The sequence below is a fragment of the Rattus norvegicus genome, chromosome 5 (genome assembly GCF_036323735.1).
Source record: "Rattus norvegicus strain BN/NHsdMcwi chromosome 5, GRCr8, whole genome shotgun sequence".
Lineage (NCBI taxonomy): Eukaryota > Metazoa > Chordata > Mammalia > Rodentia > Muridae > Rattus > Rattus norvegicus.
In genome coordinates this window covers 81,609,236-81,624,534 of record NC_086023.1, presented here as the reverse complement: position 1 = coordinate 81,624,534, position 15,299 = coordinate 81,609,236, and the positions used below count along the sequence as shown (strand labels likewise).

The 15,299-nt window shown below is 52.1% G+C and overlaps 1 protein-coding gene across 3 annotated transcripts; it reads left to right on the top strand.

The window, feature by feature from the left end:
- Nucleotides 1–3,557: 3,557 nt before the first annotated feature.
- On the top strand, nucleotides 3,558–12,805 carry Kif12 (kinesin family member 12). Of its 3 annotated transcripts, none has more exons than XM_006238253.5 (19): nucleotides 3,558–6,288; nucleotides 6,382–6,447; nucleotides 6,537–6,615; nucleotides 7,012–7,139; nucleotides 7,230–7,305; nucleotides 7,714–7,848; nucleotides 7,937–8,072; nucleotides 8,673–8,764; nucleotides 8,943–9,099; nucleotides 9,660–9,778; nucleotides 9,872–9,976; nucleotides 10,395–10,497; nucleotides 10,584–10,674; nucleotides 10,822–10,908; nucleotides 11,193–11,277; nucleotides 11,351–11,449; nucleotides 11,936–12,039; nucleotides 12,118–12,236; nucleotides 12,475–12,805. In XM_006238253.5, exons 1-19 carry the CDS (start codon nucleotides 6,263–6,265, stop codon nucleotides 12,612–12,614), a joined length of 1,947 nt encoding a protein of 648 aa, XP_006238315.1. In that variant the 5' UTR covers nucleotides 3,558–6,262; the 3' UTR covers nucleotides 12,615–12,805. The 3 variants fall into 3 exon arrangements, with proteins under 3 accessions (XP_006238315.1, NP_001012102.2, XP_063143702.1); NM_001012102.2 differs by having other exon boundaries at nucleotides 6,166–6,288; nucleotides 11,939–12,039; nucleotides 12,475–12,801; XM_063287632.1 differs by lacking the exons at nucleotides 3,558–6,288; nucleotides 6,382–6,447; nucleotides 6,537–6,615 and having other exon boundaries at nucleotides 6,661–7,139.
- The last annotated feature ends 2,494 nt before the right edge of the window (nucleotides 12,806–15,299 follow it).

The window sequence follows — 15,299 nt, the reverse complement described above, 5'->3', positions numbered from 1 at the left end:
CAGGGTCACAAAGGGGGAACTCCTATGCTGTCTGCTTCTTGACTCATCCTTTGGTCCCTTCCATGCTGGGTAGCAAAGGGAGCCCTAGACTGTCCCATTTCTAGTCCTAACAAAAGGAAGCAAGCCTCTCCGTGGCCCACATCAGAGGAGCGCTGGGACTAACCAAGAGCACTGACAGACGAGAGTACCTAGATCAGACACAGCCTGACCTCCTCCCTCTGGAAACTCTAAATTTACAGAAAGCGATTGGGTTGAGAGGCCAGCTGGCTCCAACAGGGAGGATGTCACCCATCCCCAGGGAATTTGAGAGTACTCTGTAGCAGGAGCTGATGACTCCATGATAAATGAGTCCCCAAATAAATCCTTACATCATGAAGTCAGGGGTTTGTGGTTAGTGGGGGAGGGAAGCAGGGAGGGAAGATAGGCTGTGGAGGGAGGCAGGACCTCCATCTCTCCAGACAAGGCTCCTTGCCTCCTTCCTGGCCTCTTCCCTTCCTCCACCCACTGTCTCTAATTCTGGCCCCATGCCGGCTCAGATGCTGTGTCCCTGACCTCCATCGTGCTCCCAAACCCCCACCCTACCGCCATGTCCTTGAGACTGACATAGAGAGGAGACCAGAGGACGGTGGGACTCCAGGGAAGGCCTCTAACCCAGCCTGATGGGGGACTGGAGGCTCTTCACGGACTTGCAAGGCCTGGCCACCAGGTGGGAGACAGCGCTCCGAGACAAAGTGGCAACATGGAGACACTGGAGGCTGGGGCGCAGGGTGGGAAGCAGGTGAGGTAGTCAAGTGATATCAGGTCTCAGGCTACACTTTGCTCAGATACTCAAGGGAATCCTGGTGAGGGCTTTCCAGAAGAGCAGTGCTAGAGCTAGAGGGGACAGGGATGTGGTGTGAGAGACCAGGGGATTGCTCAAGTTTGCTCTGTCACACCCTCAAAGAGCCACCACGAACCTGAATGTCCATTCCTCCTCTTACCCTAGACCCAGGCTGTGAAGCTTCTCGAAGAGGTCTCGAGACAGGACGTAACTCTAAGGTAGAGGTGCCCAGAATGTGCAGGGGCCTGACAAAGTGCCTTTCTGGCCAGTCCCAAGGCCATGCTGGGACAGTGCTCTGCCGCCCTCTAGTGAGGCCTGCCGCCACCGGGAACACTAGAGCTTCCCTCTGCTTCTCCCTCCATGAAGGGAATACAGGGAACTGGGGAGGGAGGGCACAGAGCCAGCCCTAGCTGTGAGGGAGCAGTTAGCAGCACACCCAAGGGGCAGCTGTCAGGGAGGGGCTGCACCTTCAGCTCTCTGGGATGATTAACCACAGGCTGCAAAGGATGGCACTGGTGGGGACATCAATGGCGGTGATGGGCGCAGTGACTAAGTGATGAGGGACCGCTGGTGCGCTGATGAAGGTGTGAGAATGAAGGGCAACATGGGGAATGGAAATGGTGGCTGATGTAACTCTCAAGCTGCTAGAATGCTCTTGGCAACACTTGTTGGTGTGTGTGTGTGTGTGTGTGTGTGTGTGTGTGTGTGTGTGTGTGAACTGTCTTGAATCTTTGCCTACTCCCAATATCAAAAGGGATTATCTAGGTTTTCCTGTAAACCTGGCTCTAATGCATCTCACACTAATGTGGGTAGTGTAGGAGATGGTAACGTGGATGCCCTACCGTGTGTCTAGCCAACAGACCCTGCCCGATATGCTGAAATGAATCAGTTCCTCTGTCATAAATCAGAAGCTCATGCTTACGGGTGACCCCCTGGGGGCTCTGCTGTTCCGTTCATCTGTCCTTGCACGGACACCACACTGAATAACGGTAACTTTACCCGCAGCATGCTGTTTTATTCTGCTCTATTTTGCTATGATACGAGTGGAACTTGGGCCCTTTCACGGGTTAAACCAGGGCTCTGCCACTGAGCTATATCCACAACCCCTGAGTCAGGCTGAGGCAGGGGCTCACTAAGTTACCCAGACAGATTTTGAACTTGTGATCCTCCCACCTCGGCCTCTCCGGTAGCTGGGATTAGAGGCCTGTGCCTGCCATGGTACTTGGGGATATATGTTCTCTGGCTTTGTTCTTCTTCACACTGCATTGAAGACTCTTGTTCTTGGCATTTTCACATGACCTCAGCGCAGCTTGTCAGTTTTTCCTATGTCCCCATAGGAGCATTGATCACAACGGACCCGAATCTTCATTATGCCAGTCGGCAGGGGTGTGGGCTCTCCTAACTCATAAGCACCGGCTCCCCTTTCATATTTGTGTCATCTTTGCACATTTCTCATCAAATTTGTCTTTAAAAAATAGATCTTAGTATGTAACCCAGGGGGACCTCTGGTTCTCCTGCCTCAGTCACAGGAGTCTCGGGATTACAGGTGCGAATGTCTGCATGGCTCTAAGAGGCTGATTTTCCAAGGGTTGACATTTTAGCCTCTGGGTATATGTTTTATATGACATTAACACACAATATGTGTGTTCATCCATTTTCCATTACTGTATTGAAATATCTAGGACTGGATATTGTATGGGGAGAGGATAGAGGCTGGAGACGGGGCTCAGTGGATAACAGTACTTTCTCTGCAGGTTTGAGGTTCTGAATTCAAACCCCCAGCACTCATGCAAAAGCCACACATGCTGCATTTGCCTGTATTCCTAGAATTGGGAGGAGAAAGGTTTCCTTTGTAGGGAGGTTTTCAATTGCAAATCCACCTCGTTTAACAGATATACAATGACACAGATGTCTACTCATTTCCCCTAACTATTTTACTAAGTGAGTGTCTAAACAGATTTGTCTGCAAATTTATGATCAGGGCCAAGTTCAGCTTATTAGCATAAAGGCATTTATGGGGGTGTCTTATTCTTTAATGTCTATAATACTCACAGTTAAGTCCCCCTTTTGTTTCTGATATTGCTTGTTCTTGTGCTCTTGCTTATCTTTCTTTGTATTAATTAGCTTGGCATTTATGTGAGTTAATGGTCTCATCCAAAAGCCAGCTCTTGCCTTTTTCTCAAGATGGCGTCCAAAGCAGAAGAGGAAGTGAGTCCAGCCCCTCGTCTTCTCTTCCAGCTTCTGGTGGGGGAAGTGACACATTCCCCTGCCTCCTCATTGCAGTGCTTTCCGTGTTAGTAGTAAAACTGGGCTCACCTAAAATGGAGTCCAATTGGCTGATTCTAAAAAAAATGTGCTTTTTCATCATTTTCTATTGTGTGTGTCCTTGGAGGCCTGAAGAGGGGTTCAATCCACCAGAGCTAGTTATGGGCAGTCGTGAGCTGCCCGATACAGGTGTTAGGAATTGAGCTTTGATCCTCTGTGAGAGCAAGGACCTGCTTTTAACTGCTCAGTCATCTCTCCAGTCCTCTCATTATTATTTTTTTTATTTAATCTTTTTTTTACAGTCCAGACTTTATCCCCCTCCTGGTCCCTCTGACTGTTCTATATTCTATACCTCCTCCCTTTGTCTCCATGAGCATGTCCGCACCCCCACTCCCTCCCCACCAGATCTCCCCACTCCCTGGGGCTTCCAGTCTCTTGAGGGTTAGGTGCATCTTCTCTGCCTGACGCCAGACCAGGGAGTCCCCTGCTGTACTTGTGCTGGGGGCCTCACATCAGCTGGTGTAGCTGCCTGTTTGCTGGCTCAATGTCTGAGAGATCTCAGGGGTCCAGGTTAGTTGAGACTGCTGGTCCTCCTACAGGGTCACCCTTCTCCTCAGCTTCTTTCTCTAATTCAACCACAGGGGTCAGCAGCTTCTGTCCATTGGTTGGGTGCAAATATCTGCATCTGACTCTTTCAGCTGCTTGTTGGGTCTTTTGGAGGGCAGGTCTCTGGTACACGTCTTTGTTGGCACTTGTGCTGTGTGCCAGCTATGCAGTACATCGGTTTCTGCTCTTAGCTGTGCAATTTCCGTCCTCCTTTTTTTCTTGGCTGATTATGCTGTCCTTCCACCTACCTGAGATGAAAACAAGGATCACTGGTCTTGTTTGCCTTCTATTTTTGCATTTATTTATTTATTTATTTATTTGCTTCTGTGTGCGTTTTTTGGGCAGGGGTGCATGTATTCTGTAGTGCATGTGTGGTCAGAGGGCATCTTGTGAGAGTCTCATCCCTCCTTCCACTATACAGCTCCCAAGGACCAAACTTAGATCTTCAGTCTTAGCCTTAAGTACCTTTGCTCACCAAACCATTTTCCCAGCTCAGATGATTTATCCAAACAGTTACTTTAAAGCCATATTGTATGTATAGCAATATAACATACATATTAAATAACACTACATTAATATGATTTAATACAATTTTAAACAACTATTTTTGGAGTCAGGGTCTCATTATGTAGCCCTGGCTAGCCTAGAAGTTGTCGTGTAGATCAGGCTGGTCTTAAACTGTCAGATATTGGCCTGCCTCTGCCACACACCCCTTACGTTATTTCTGTTCCTCTAGAAAACCCCGATGTGCGTGCCATCTATGACCATGGACTTGTCTATTTCTCCTCTGTGTGGCTGCAACAGAGTCAGCCACAGGATAGAGGAAAGTGCCTGCAGAGTGAGGGCAAGCAAGCAGGCAAAAAGCAAACTTTCCTTCTCCCATGTCCTTTGCTCTGGGCTGCCAACAGAAGGTATTACCCATATTTGGGAGGGGGTGTCTTCTCATTTCAAATAATAAGCTCAAAAGAATCCCTTACATGAGTGCCCAGATAATTTTGTTTTGGACAATTCTGATGAAAATCAACTATTGTATAGGTTATTGTGGATTCCAGGCTGACCTTGAACTTGCTACATAGCTAAGGATGACCTTACATTTCTGATGCCTGCCTCTACCTCCAGAGTATTGGGACTTCAGGCAGGTGCCTAGTTTTGTGGTATTGGGGACTGAATTTAGGGCTTCGTTCATTCTAGGCATTCTGACAGGAGAGTTAGATCTTCTCTTGTCCTTAGTAGAAGGCAAGACTGACACCTGATTGTCCCCTGACCTCCACATTTGTGGCATGGCATGCCCATGCACATGTGCATGCATGCATGCACGCGCATACACACACACACACACACACACACACACACAGAGAGAGAGAGAGAGACAGAGACAGATGAAGAAAGAGAGATAGAGACAGAGAGACAGAGAGACACAGACAGGCAGAGAGAAGAAGACAGTAGGTCTTTACAGTTATACTTACCCCTCTTAATACTCTGCATGATTCTATTCAAGGTCTGACCCTTCTCATCACCTCCACCGTTAACCCGGAGTAGAAGTCTCAGACTTAGAGTGCCCTGTGACAGACATTGCTCATGATGCCTTCTGTAGTCTCTTCTGTTCCTCTCCTCTTGCTAACTCAACAATGGCAACCTGTCAGTTCTCAGTTGGTGACCCTGAGTGCCTTCCTGGTTCTCTGAGGAGTGAGTTCATAGGATGCAGCCCTCACTAACCCAGCACACCTCTCCAGGCCCCATCTTTGCACCTCTTCCCAACCTTACTGAACTGTGTGCTTCACTTGGGGGTCCCCACCTGCCCTCTCACTCCATGCACCCCCAGCGACAAGCCTCTGTGCTTCCCCAAGGACTCCATACCCTTGGGCTATTCCCACTCAACAGCAACAATAGGCAGGCTTACTTAGGTCTTATCCGGCCTGGGGTCACCCAGGAGACTGGCAGGGGAAAATGGTGGTCCTGCAGAAATCTCTGCTGCTGTTGCTGCTCTGGTGATCCAGGCCAACGGAGTTAAACAACACACCGGCTTTGGATTAGCCTTGACTTGGCAGAGGCAGGTGCACCAATGTTTAACCAGATGTTGGGAAGCTGATGTCAGCTCAACCCAGAGGCCAACCAGCCAGCCAGGTTTCCTGTGGTCCTCCACTTCCTGGGCTCTGTGCTAAGGAAAGGCTGAGCTATTGAGAGAGGGAGGGTGTGTGCCAGAAGAGCCTCCATATTTCTCGGGCTCTATGGCCTTAGCTGAGCCCTTCCCATCCCTGATTTATGTCTTTGAGATGAAGGAAGATGGTCTGGGTAATCCTTTATACTTCTCCAGAGGAGACTGGCCAAAGCAAGGGATCCTTGAACTCCAGAACCCCCCTAAAATAGAATGCCCTGGCATGGAACTTCCCCACCTCACGGGTAGGGTGGGTAAATCTTTAACTTGCCAGCTCTGGGCAGGCTGCAGTCTTTCTGGATGACTGGCAGTGGGAGACTGAGGAGGGGGATGTATGTAAGGTGTGTCTGGACAGTCTTGCTGTGGTGACTGGGAGGCATATTGGAAAGGGAAAGGAATCGTGTGCAGTACAAGACATGGAGGAACGTGGGTCTCCCGATGGGTAAGTACAACTTGTCTGAGGTTAGGGATCCCTTGAAGCTCGCCCAGAGGACAGCAACTAAGGGCAGGGATGGTAACTCTCATGTGGCCACAGGGACCCTGCACGGAACCTGGAGCAAGGGCCAGAAGGATCAGAAACCCCTATTCAAGTGGTGCTCAGGTAAGTATGGGTTGGCTAGGAGGTACCCGGGCCAGGAAGGGATGAAAAGCACCATCTGGATAGACCATCTGGCATCTCTTGGGTGCCAGGGTGCGTCCCATGAGCACAGTGGAGCTGCGTAGAGGGGAGCAGAGTGCACTGCACTGCTCGGGGACCCGGACGCTGCAGGTGAGAAGTCTTTCCAATCCCGCAACCTGTGGAGAACCTGTGGAGGTGACTCCGGGGTCCAACTGGAGCAACTTTGCCTTTGGACCCCTCTCTCCTCCCCTACAGAGTGTCCATCCCTTTTTAGATGGTCCGGCCTCCCCAGGACGTGCTCTCCCACCCTAGAATGTTCCATCCCTCCTAGATACTCCCTCAATTCAGAGTGCCTGCCTTTCCTAATGCCCCACCCCTACACAGTGCTTTGCTAATTCCAGAGGGTTCCCCATCCACGACCCCCAGGTGCTCGGTTTACTCCAACAGCCCTTTCTTCAGAGTGCCCCACTCTCCTGAAAATGGCCCTCCCTGTCCAGGGTCCCTGGCCCTGCATGGTGCCTTACCCCTACTCCATCCTCTTTCTAGGTGAGCCCTCCGGGTGGGGGCCCCGACGTGGCGTTCCGCTTCGGTGCCGTACTGGACGGGGCGCGCACACAGGAGGACGTGTTCAGAGCTTGCGGTGTGAAGCGCCTGGGCGAGCTGGCGCTGCGTGGGTGAGTGATGCGTGGGCTGAGCAGGACTTGGATTCTTACACTGACTGGACACCTGAAGCCCGGGCCCAGCCACGCCCTTGTTGCCCACAGTTTCTCCTGCACCGTCTTCACTTTTGGCCAGACTGGTTCCGGGAAAACCTACACTCTGACTGGACCTCCTCCTCAGGTGGGCAACCTGGTGAAGCCAGGTTGTGGGTGAGACTCCAGGGTGGAAGGAGCGTGGATAATGCAGCCCCACCCCACTGTTTCACAGACCTGGTATCTGAGGAACAAAGGCAAGGGCTTGCACAGTTTGGGACATTTGTATTCTAATTTGAGCAGCTTCACTTACTTGCTTTTAGCTAATTTGTCCATTGGATAGTGCGGGTGAACTGCGGACTGTGAGATTTCAATAAGATAGTGCCGGGATGCGTGGCATGATTTGTGGAGCATATAGTGCTCTGCAAAGAGGTTGGCCCGTACCGTATGCTGCTGCTGCTGCTGCTGCTGCTGCTGCTGCTGCTGCTGCTGCTGCTGCTGCTGCTGCTGCTGCTGCTTAGGCTCCTGCTGCAGCCCCAGCTGTCTTTGCCCCCAGGCAGAAGGGGTGCCCGTGCCCCCCAGCCTTGCTGGCATTATGCAGAGGACCTTCACCTGGCTATTAGATCGCATGCAGCACCTGGATTCTCCAGTCACCCTCCGAGCCTCCTACCTGGAGATCTACAATGAGCAGGTAAGCTAATGGCAGTCTAAGGAGCAGAAGGAGACAGGGGACCATCGTCAAAGGGCTATGAGCCTGCTTCTGCTCTCTCCCCTCCCAGGTTCAGGACTTGCTGAGTCAGGGGTCTCCCCGGCCTCTGCCTGTTAGGTGGTCCAAGGCACGAGGCTTCTATGTGGAACAGCTTCGGTTGGTGGAGTGTGGCAGTCTGGAAGCTTTGATGGAACTATTGCAGATGGGTAGGCCCTTTGTGGGTAAGGATTCCTTAACCCGCTCTGAAGCTCCCTGGACCTAGGCTGCTGGAACTGGCTCTTAAAGGGAGATTCTTGAGGCAGAGAAGGACCAGCAAAGCAGCAATTCGAAGACATGGCAAGGGTGGGCCACACGCTGGTTGTCTTGCCTTCGGGGCTGCCTGTTCGAGCCTCTCACTCCTCTTGGTTTTAACCTTCCACCCTTGCAGAGCCTAAGAGAAATGGTCACATCCCAACCTAGCTTGTCTATAAGGTCACGATTCCAGCCTTAGTTCCTCATTTGAGCATTTACTTAGAACCCTCCTAGCGGAGGCACTGGGGACACTAGGCCACTGGATCTGGCCCCAGCATTCCACTTCTCTACTGATCTGTGTTCATTTCTGTCTTTCCGCACAGGAGAGGTGCTTCTCTGGTGTTCTTTTGCTCCCTTCTCCCATACTCCTTGCGCCTGGCAGCACCAAAGCTGCTGTCCTTCAGCCCCTGAGCCAGCCCTTCTTGCTTCTGTCCTGATACCTGTCTGGCATTCTTGCTCCTTGGGGGATGCCCTTTCTTCCTAGATGGTACAGCCCCTGGCGTCCTCTTCCACAGGTCTCAGCCGTCGCCGGAGCTCCTCGCATACCTTGAACCAGGCCTCCAGCAGAAGCCATGCCCTGCTCACACTCCACATCAGCCGCCCAACTGTGAGTGCCTAGCCCGTGGAAGGGCTGGCTCAGGGATCCCCATCAAGACTCCGCCTTTGCATGTTATAAAACGACTTGCAACTTCTGGGTGTGTGGGGAGGAAACCTTTGACCTTGAGACACTGTGACTTTGATGGAGACAGTCCCATCCAAGTTCCCATCACGCCCCGGTTCACCAGTCTCAGCAGGTACCTCCTGTGGACCTTGGGGAGCCCCCTGTTGGAGGAAAGCTGTGCTTCGTGGACCTTGCAGGCAGTGAGAAGGTGGCAGCCACGGGGTCCAGAGGGCAGCTGATGCTTGAGGCCAATAGCATTAACCGCAGCCTATTGGCACTGGGTAAGCCCTGGAGGCCTGCTGGTCTGAGGTTTGGGTCTCTGATGTGGAACCATTGTTACAATAGGGAGACCACAGGACTTGGGTTGCAGATGAGGGCTAGAGTTCTGGCATCAAGTCCGAGGCTGACTTTTCTCCTCTGGTAGACGGTTACCAGTCTACATTCTAATGTCAGCATCATTACAAATGACCCTTGTATTCCCAGAAGATGGGCACAGTACAGGGAAGGGAATGGGTCTGTGTATCCAACTTCATGACTGGTCCTAGGTCCCTAGGGAGCGAGCTTCAGCACCCGCCTATGGTGTGGCAGCTGCTGTTGACATCCCTTGCTGGAGGTCTCTCAAGTCTCTGCTGAATATTGGGAATTGAGTGGACAGCATGTCTGTGCCTTCAGAGAGCCCAGTTTGCTGCTAGACACCAATATGAAAGCATTGGATGGGGCTAGGGTTTCGCCAGCCTGGTAGGGCTTCGCCAGCCTGGTAGGGCTTCCTGCTCTGCAGCAGCCCAGCTAGGAGACTTTGCTCACACAGTGCAATCTCTCTGGGCCTTTCTCTTCCCACCAGGCCACTGCATCTCCCTGCTGTTGGACCCACAGAGGAAGCAGAGCCACATCCCCTTCCGGGACAGCAAGCTCACCAAATTGCTGGCAGACTCACTTGGGGGCCGTGGGGTCACGCTCATGGTATCCGATGGATGGGGAACCTGGTAGAGGGTCTGAGCCCTAAGGAAAGGTTTTTGTTTTTCCATATAAGCACTCAGGGGCGGTTCTCTCTAGGTTGCCTGCGTATCCCCTTCAGCACAGTGCCTTCCCGAGACCCTCAGCACTCTGCGATACGCAAGCCGAGCTCAGCGGATCACCACCCGGCCACAGGGTCCCAAGGTGGGAGGTAACAGCCAGCCAGAGCCAGTTGCCATCCTGGTTGGAATCTAGGATTGGATCAGAGTTGGAATTCTGGGAATGATATCATGACTGATATCAGGGTCATAACCAAGGGTCTATGTCACAGTTAGAGTCTGGGCAGACCTAGGGTGGAGACTGCGTGGGCTATCATCCAAATCTATTCAGAGTCCCAGCTGGTCAGGTCTAATATGGGGTCTGATATGTGATCAATTTGGGGATCACAATATAAGTCAAGGCTGGGGCAGAACTGAGATAGGGCTTGGATTCAAGTGCAGTTCTAACTGAATCCCTTCAGGATGACACATTAAGGACGAGGTGTGACCTGGGCCAGCATGTAAAGATGGCAAGTGAAGCCTATATAATCATAAAATGTGGCCTTGGGCTTCTTCTTTGGTAGTCCCCTGCAGTAAAGCCACCCCAGCAAGTAGAGGCCGAGCTGCTACAGCTCCAAGAGGAGAATCGTTGCCTGCGGCTCCAGTTGGATCAAATGTACACTAAGGGTATGATCTTCCCGAGGGAGGGCCAGGAAGGGGTGAGGATAGAGTCTGGGTGGCTTTGAGTCCAACGCTGTTCTGCTTGCCTGCAGCACCGAGAGTCCACGGAGCCCGGGTGGCCTGGGCCCAGCGGAACCTCTATGGGATGCTGCAGGAGTTCATGCTGGAGAATGAGAAGCTCAGGTAAAGCAAGGTTGGGCTAGCCTGGGGACTCTCTCCCTACTCTTTCCTGCTCATCTGCTTTGGCTAAGATATGACTTACCTATGCCGGTCTCTCTGCTTCCTCATGGTGTTGGTCCTACCTCCCATCACCTGCCTGCTCTCCATTAGGAAGGAAATGAGACAGCTTCGGAGTAGCCGGGACCTGGCCCAGGCAGAGCAGCATGTCCTGGCCCAGCAGATCCATGAACTGGAGAGGTGAGTGTAGCCATTGGGAAGGCCTGGGATGGGGAAGCTGGCAGAGGAGACTTTGCAGAACAAATGAGAGTCAAGCTTTTACGTCTGCTCGTTGGCTTCAGCTTCTGGCACTGCCACCTCCTGGCTGCACGTGTCACCCTGAGCTAGTCATTTGACCACTGACTGCTGAGCCCCTCTTCTGGGAGATGGGGTCTTGGCTTGGCTGCCTTGCTGATAAGGGGATGAGTTCATAGAGAGGCGTCCAGGTTGGGGACTGAAGACTCAGACCCTGCTCTTATTCCCAGGCGCCTCCTTTTGGCTTGCTCCCTTCCCCAGCAGACCTCTGCCACCGTGTGCCCCTGCAGGATGACTCCAGCTGCCTCCTGCCATGTGAGTCTCACTGCTCACTCTGGGTTGTGGGAGCAAGCTAGAGTGTCATAGAGTCAATGAAATGCTCTTTCAGGTACTGCCACCCCTCTGCTACTGCTATCACCTCTGTCCTCTGTGCCGAGTGTCCTTGACCCACTGGGCCTGCCCATGGAGAGAATGCCATGCACCACAGGTAGGAAGAGTACTGAAGACATTGATCCCGGGCTCAGCAGTCCTGGTGATTCCAGGGCTCTGGACAGGGGCGCAGGAGTAAAGGCAGACGCTGAGTCCCTCTCTCTGCCCAGGGCGTGGAATGCCTGTGTGCCTGGCCTCCAGCCCAACCTCCTTTTAGGAAGTTCATTCACTGTCTCATTCACACAAGTTCATTCACTTCTGTATTTGTTTCCTCATCCGTTCGCTCATTCCTTATGGAAGCTTCCCTAAGTCAGCCTAAACTTTGGGCCTGCCTCTGTTTTGGTCTCTGCCTTCAAGGAACTCCCAATCCCTGGAGGAGACATTCCAAGAACCACCTGTAGCCCACAGAGGAAATGAGAGACCCACCTCTGTCCTGCAGTCCTTATCATTTTGTACAATGGGGCATGGCTAGGCTCAGCATGGAGGAAATGGTACCCAGACACGAAAGCCTGAGGTCACCCAGCATGAGCCTTGGTCTTTTCAGCAGGTGCTGGAGCCTGAGGCCCCAGGCCACATATCTCCATCTGTGCGGCCCCCACCCTGGGCACCTCCAACAAGCCCAGGCTCTGCCAAGCCCCCACAAGAGAGGTGGGCCAAACCTGGGTATTGAAGTGGGAATGGGGGGCCTGGAGCCAGTAGGCTCATTCTTCCTCCACATCTGTCTAGGAACCATAGTGACTGGACACAGACACGAGTCCTGGCAGAGATGCTGATGGGAGAGGAAGTGGTACCCTCTGCACCACCCCTGCCTGCAGGGCCCTCAAACATGCCACAAGTGCTAAGAGGTGAAAATTACGAGTTGATGTTTTTTGTGCCATGGGGTTCCCATCTTGAATCAGGGCAGGAGATGATTTTTAAGGACTTTCTAGTTCCCAGACTTGGACTCCCATGGCAGAGTCCTTTCCCCTAGTCCTGATCTCTACTGGAGCCTGAAAACTTGAGTCAAGGCTTTCACAGAAGATCCTGGGCCTCAGTCAGCCAGTCAACCTTGGGGTGCAGGCCTTAAGTCTCATTGTTCTTTAGGAGGATCTGGGATCCCAAACCAGACCCCAAGACTGGAAACCCTCACACACCAGATCAACAGCTCCCTGAACCCCAGCCAGAGACAACCACAGCCCAGCGAGGACACACAGAGCCCTGGCCAAGGCCTCTCTTCTTATTAAAGATTGCCAGACTGGCTGTGCCCACTGGGTCTCCATCTCTCTGTCTGTGAACTGGAAAGAAAAGTTGCTGGACAGAGCTGGGGAATCCTAGGGAGGTTCAGGGCCCCTGACCCCAGACCTGAGGCTGGGTTCACAATATGCTGTAAGTGGGTGGGGAAATCTGAATAAAGAGAGGCATGAGTCCTAACCTAGTAAGCCTTGTGCTCTGGGTGACCGTCTAGGTGGCTGTCACTTTCATGGAGAGTAGTTATTGAGGTGAAAGCTGCAGAAGCCAAAAGACCCCAGGGTGCTCTAGCTGCTTCCAGAGTTTGGGTTGTGTCAAAGCTTAGAGGAGCCATGAATGTCTGTTGGGAAGTCCCCATCTTAGATGTGTGACGTGGTCACGTTGGCCCCATGAGCGGCAGAAGCAGCATGCTAGCAGAGATTCTTGGCTTGCAGCATTTATGCCTGGCATCCAGTCAGGCCTCTTTTGGGATCTGAGCCTTCGTAGTGGTCAGGGCTCCAAGCAGACAGCCCTCAGCCACAGGCCTGCAGGAGTCTTAGGGGAGCGAAGCTGGTTAGAGAGCTCCAGGTAACACCCGAGAGTCTGGTCCTGTTGGAGGGATGTTGGCCTGGAGACCTCCTGTCTCCACTGTGGATACCAGGACTGGTTTTTCCACCATTCTTCCTGGTTCAAGACCAAGTGGAGAAAGATTTAGGATTCTCTCATCCAACATTCTAAAAGGAAGCTCAAAGCATATTCCCTTCAGGAAATAAGGACAAAAAGATAAAACTAGGGTGTATGGAGACCCCTCTGAATGTGTCGTATGTCTTAGGCCTTTCTACATTTCCCTGTGACTCCCAAGTCTGTGTAGGGAAGATTCCAGAAGCTGGGACTAACTACTTCAGCTCAGGCTGCAGCCCCCAGGAAGTGGATGTTGAGAAGCGTGACTCGGGAGTGGACATTAGGGGTATTCAGCAGAGGTCAGGATTTCCTGAGAAGGTTAAGGTTGAAGGAGACTCCAGAGACATGGTGATGACCAGGTACAGGTAGGCAGAGCAGGCTTAGCCACTCAGGTTTCTGTCACTTCTTCACAAGCAGTCCTGGGCAGCTCGGCTGCTCTGAGCCCAGGTTACCTTCTGTCCCAATAGTTCTTTTACATGACATTTAGGGAGAAGAAATCCATGAATTTAGAAAAAAAATGTGACAAGAGGCTGCTTCTCTTGCCAAACTTTTGGTCAAAAGGAACTTACGGTCACATGACAGTTTGATAGAATAGTCCTGACTGAGGAGATAACTCTGTTGGTAAAGTGCTTGCTACGCAAACATAAAGACCTGTGTTCAATCCCTAGAGAGCGAGCGCACGCGCACACATGCACACATACATGCACGTATGCACACACAGATGAAGGTGGGAGTCTGGTTAAATGGCTCCTCATTGAAAGGCACTGACTGCCAAACCTGTTAACCTGAGTTCAATCCCTAGGAGCTACATGTGGAAAGAGAACTATCTTCAAATGTCTTCTGATCTTCAGTTGAGTAACACAGCTCCTCCAGAAGACTGAAAACACACACACACACACACTCTCACACACACTCACACACACACACACAGAGTCACACACACTCACACACTCAAACATACACACACAGAGTCACACACTCACTGACACACACACGCTCACACACACTCACCCACTCACTCACTCACTCACTCACTCACTCACTCACTCACATACACGGTGTAATAACTAAATAAAAACACAGGTGCAGTGGCATATGCTTATAAGCCCAGGACTGAAGAGACAGAACAGGAGGCTCTCCAGTGCTCTCTAGTCAGTCAGTCTAGCCTAGTCAGTAAGTTCCAGGCCAGTGAGAGGCTGTGTCTCATAAACAGAAGGCAGAGGGTGCCAGAGAAATTATACCTGAGGTTGACCTCTGGCCTCCACATGCATGTGCACATATGTGCACACATTCCCACAAACTACTCAACAGAAACATGGAACCTGCCTGCAGTGTGTGTTGCTCTCACAGAACACACGCAGTGCCAAGGAGCTCTGCCTGGGCAGGTGTGTGGTTCTCAGTGCAGGGTTCTAGAAACGCCTTGACAGGTGATGCTTATGCAGAGACTTGAAGGGAGAGGGGATCCCAGTTGGCAGTATAAGGTCCCCTCCCCAATTCCGACATTTTCACATCACCGTGTCAGTGGCTCTGCAGATTCCTGCTCCTCCTTGGACTCCAGATCCCCTATCTCACTGCCTGATGCATAGCCCTGCTTGTTGGGAGGTCTTTGGCCTCAGGCAGGAAAGACCCTGGCACTGATGTGAGAGCCTTTCCCAGCTGCCTTGGGAGTGAGAGGAAGGATGGGGACCATCTAGGGGCGACCCTGTCCCCAGCTGCCTCATTAGCATTTGAAGGATCCTCTTCAGCCAGGCAGGTTCCTAGTTCCAGCTCCTGATCTCACCTCAACAAAACACCGGACCTCCCTCCCCTAAGATACATGGGGCCTGCTGACCTCTGCTGCCCTTGGGGGCCCAGAGCTATGTTCACCCTTCCCTCTGCACCCCTTTCAGGATGGCTGCTTCCCCCCAAGCTCTGGGGGACTTCATACCCATGTGGCCCTTACTGAGAACTACAGACCCAGTGGCTCTTCTAGAATCCTAAAAGCCACGGACGCTGTAACACAGACTGCTGGAATTTAGGGG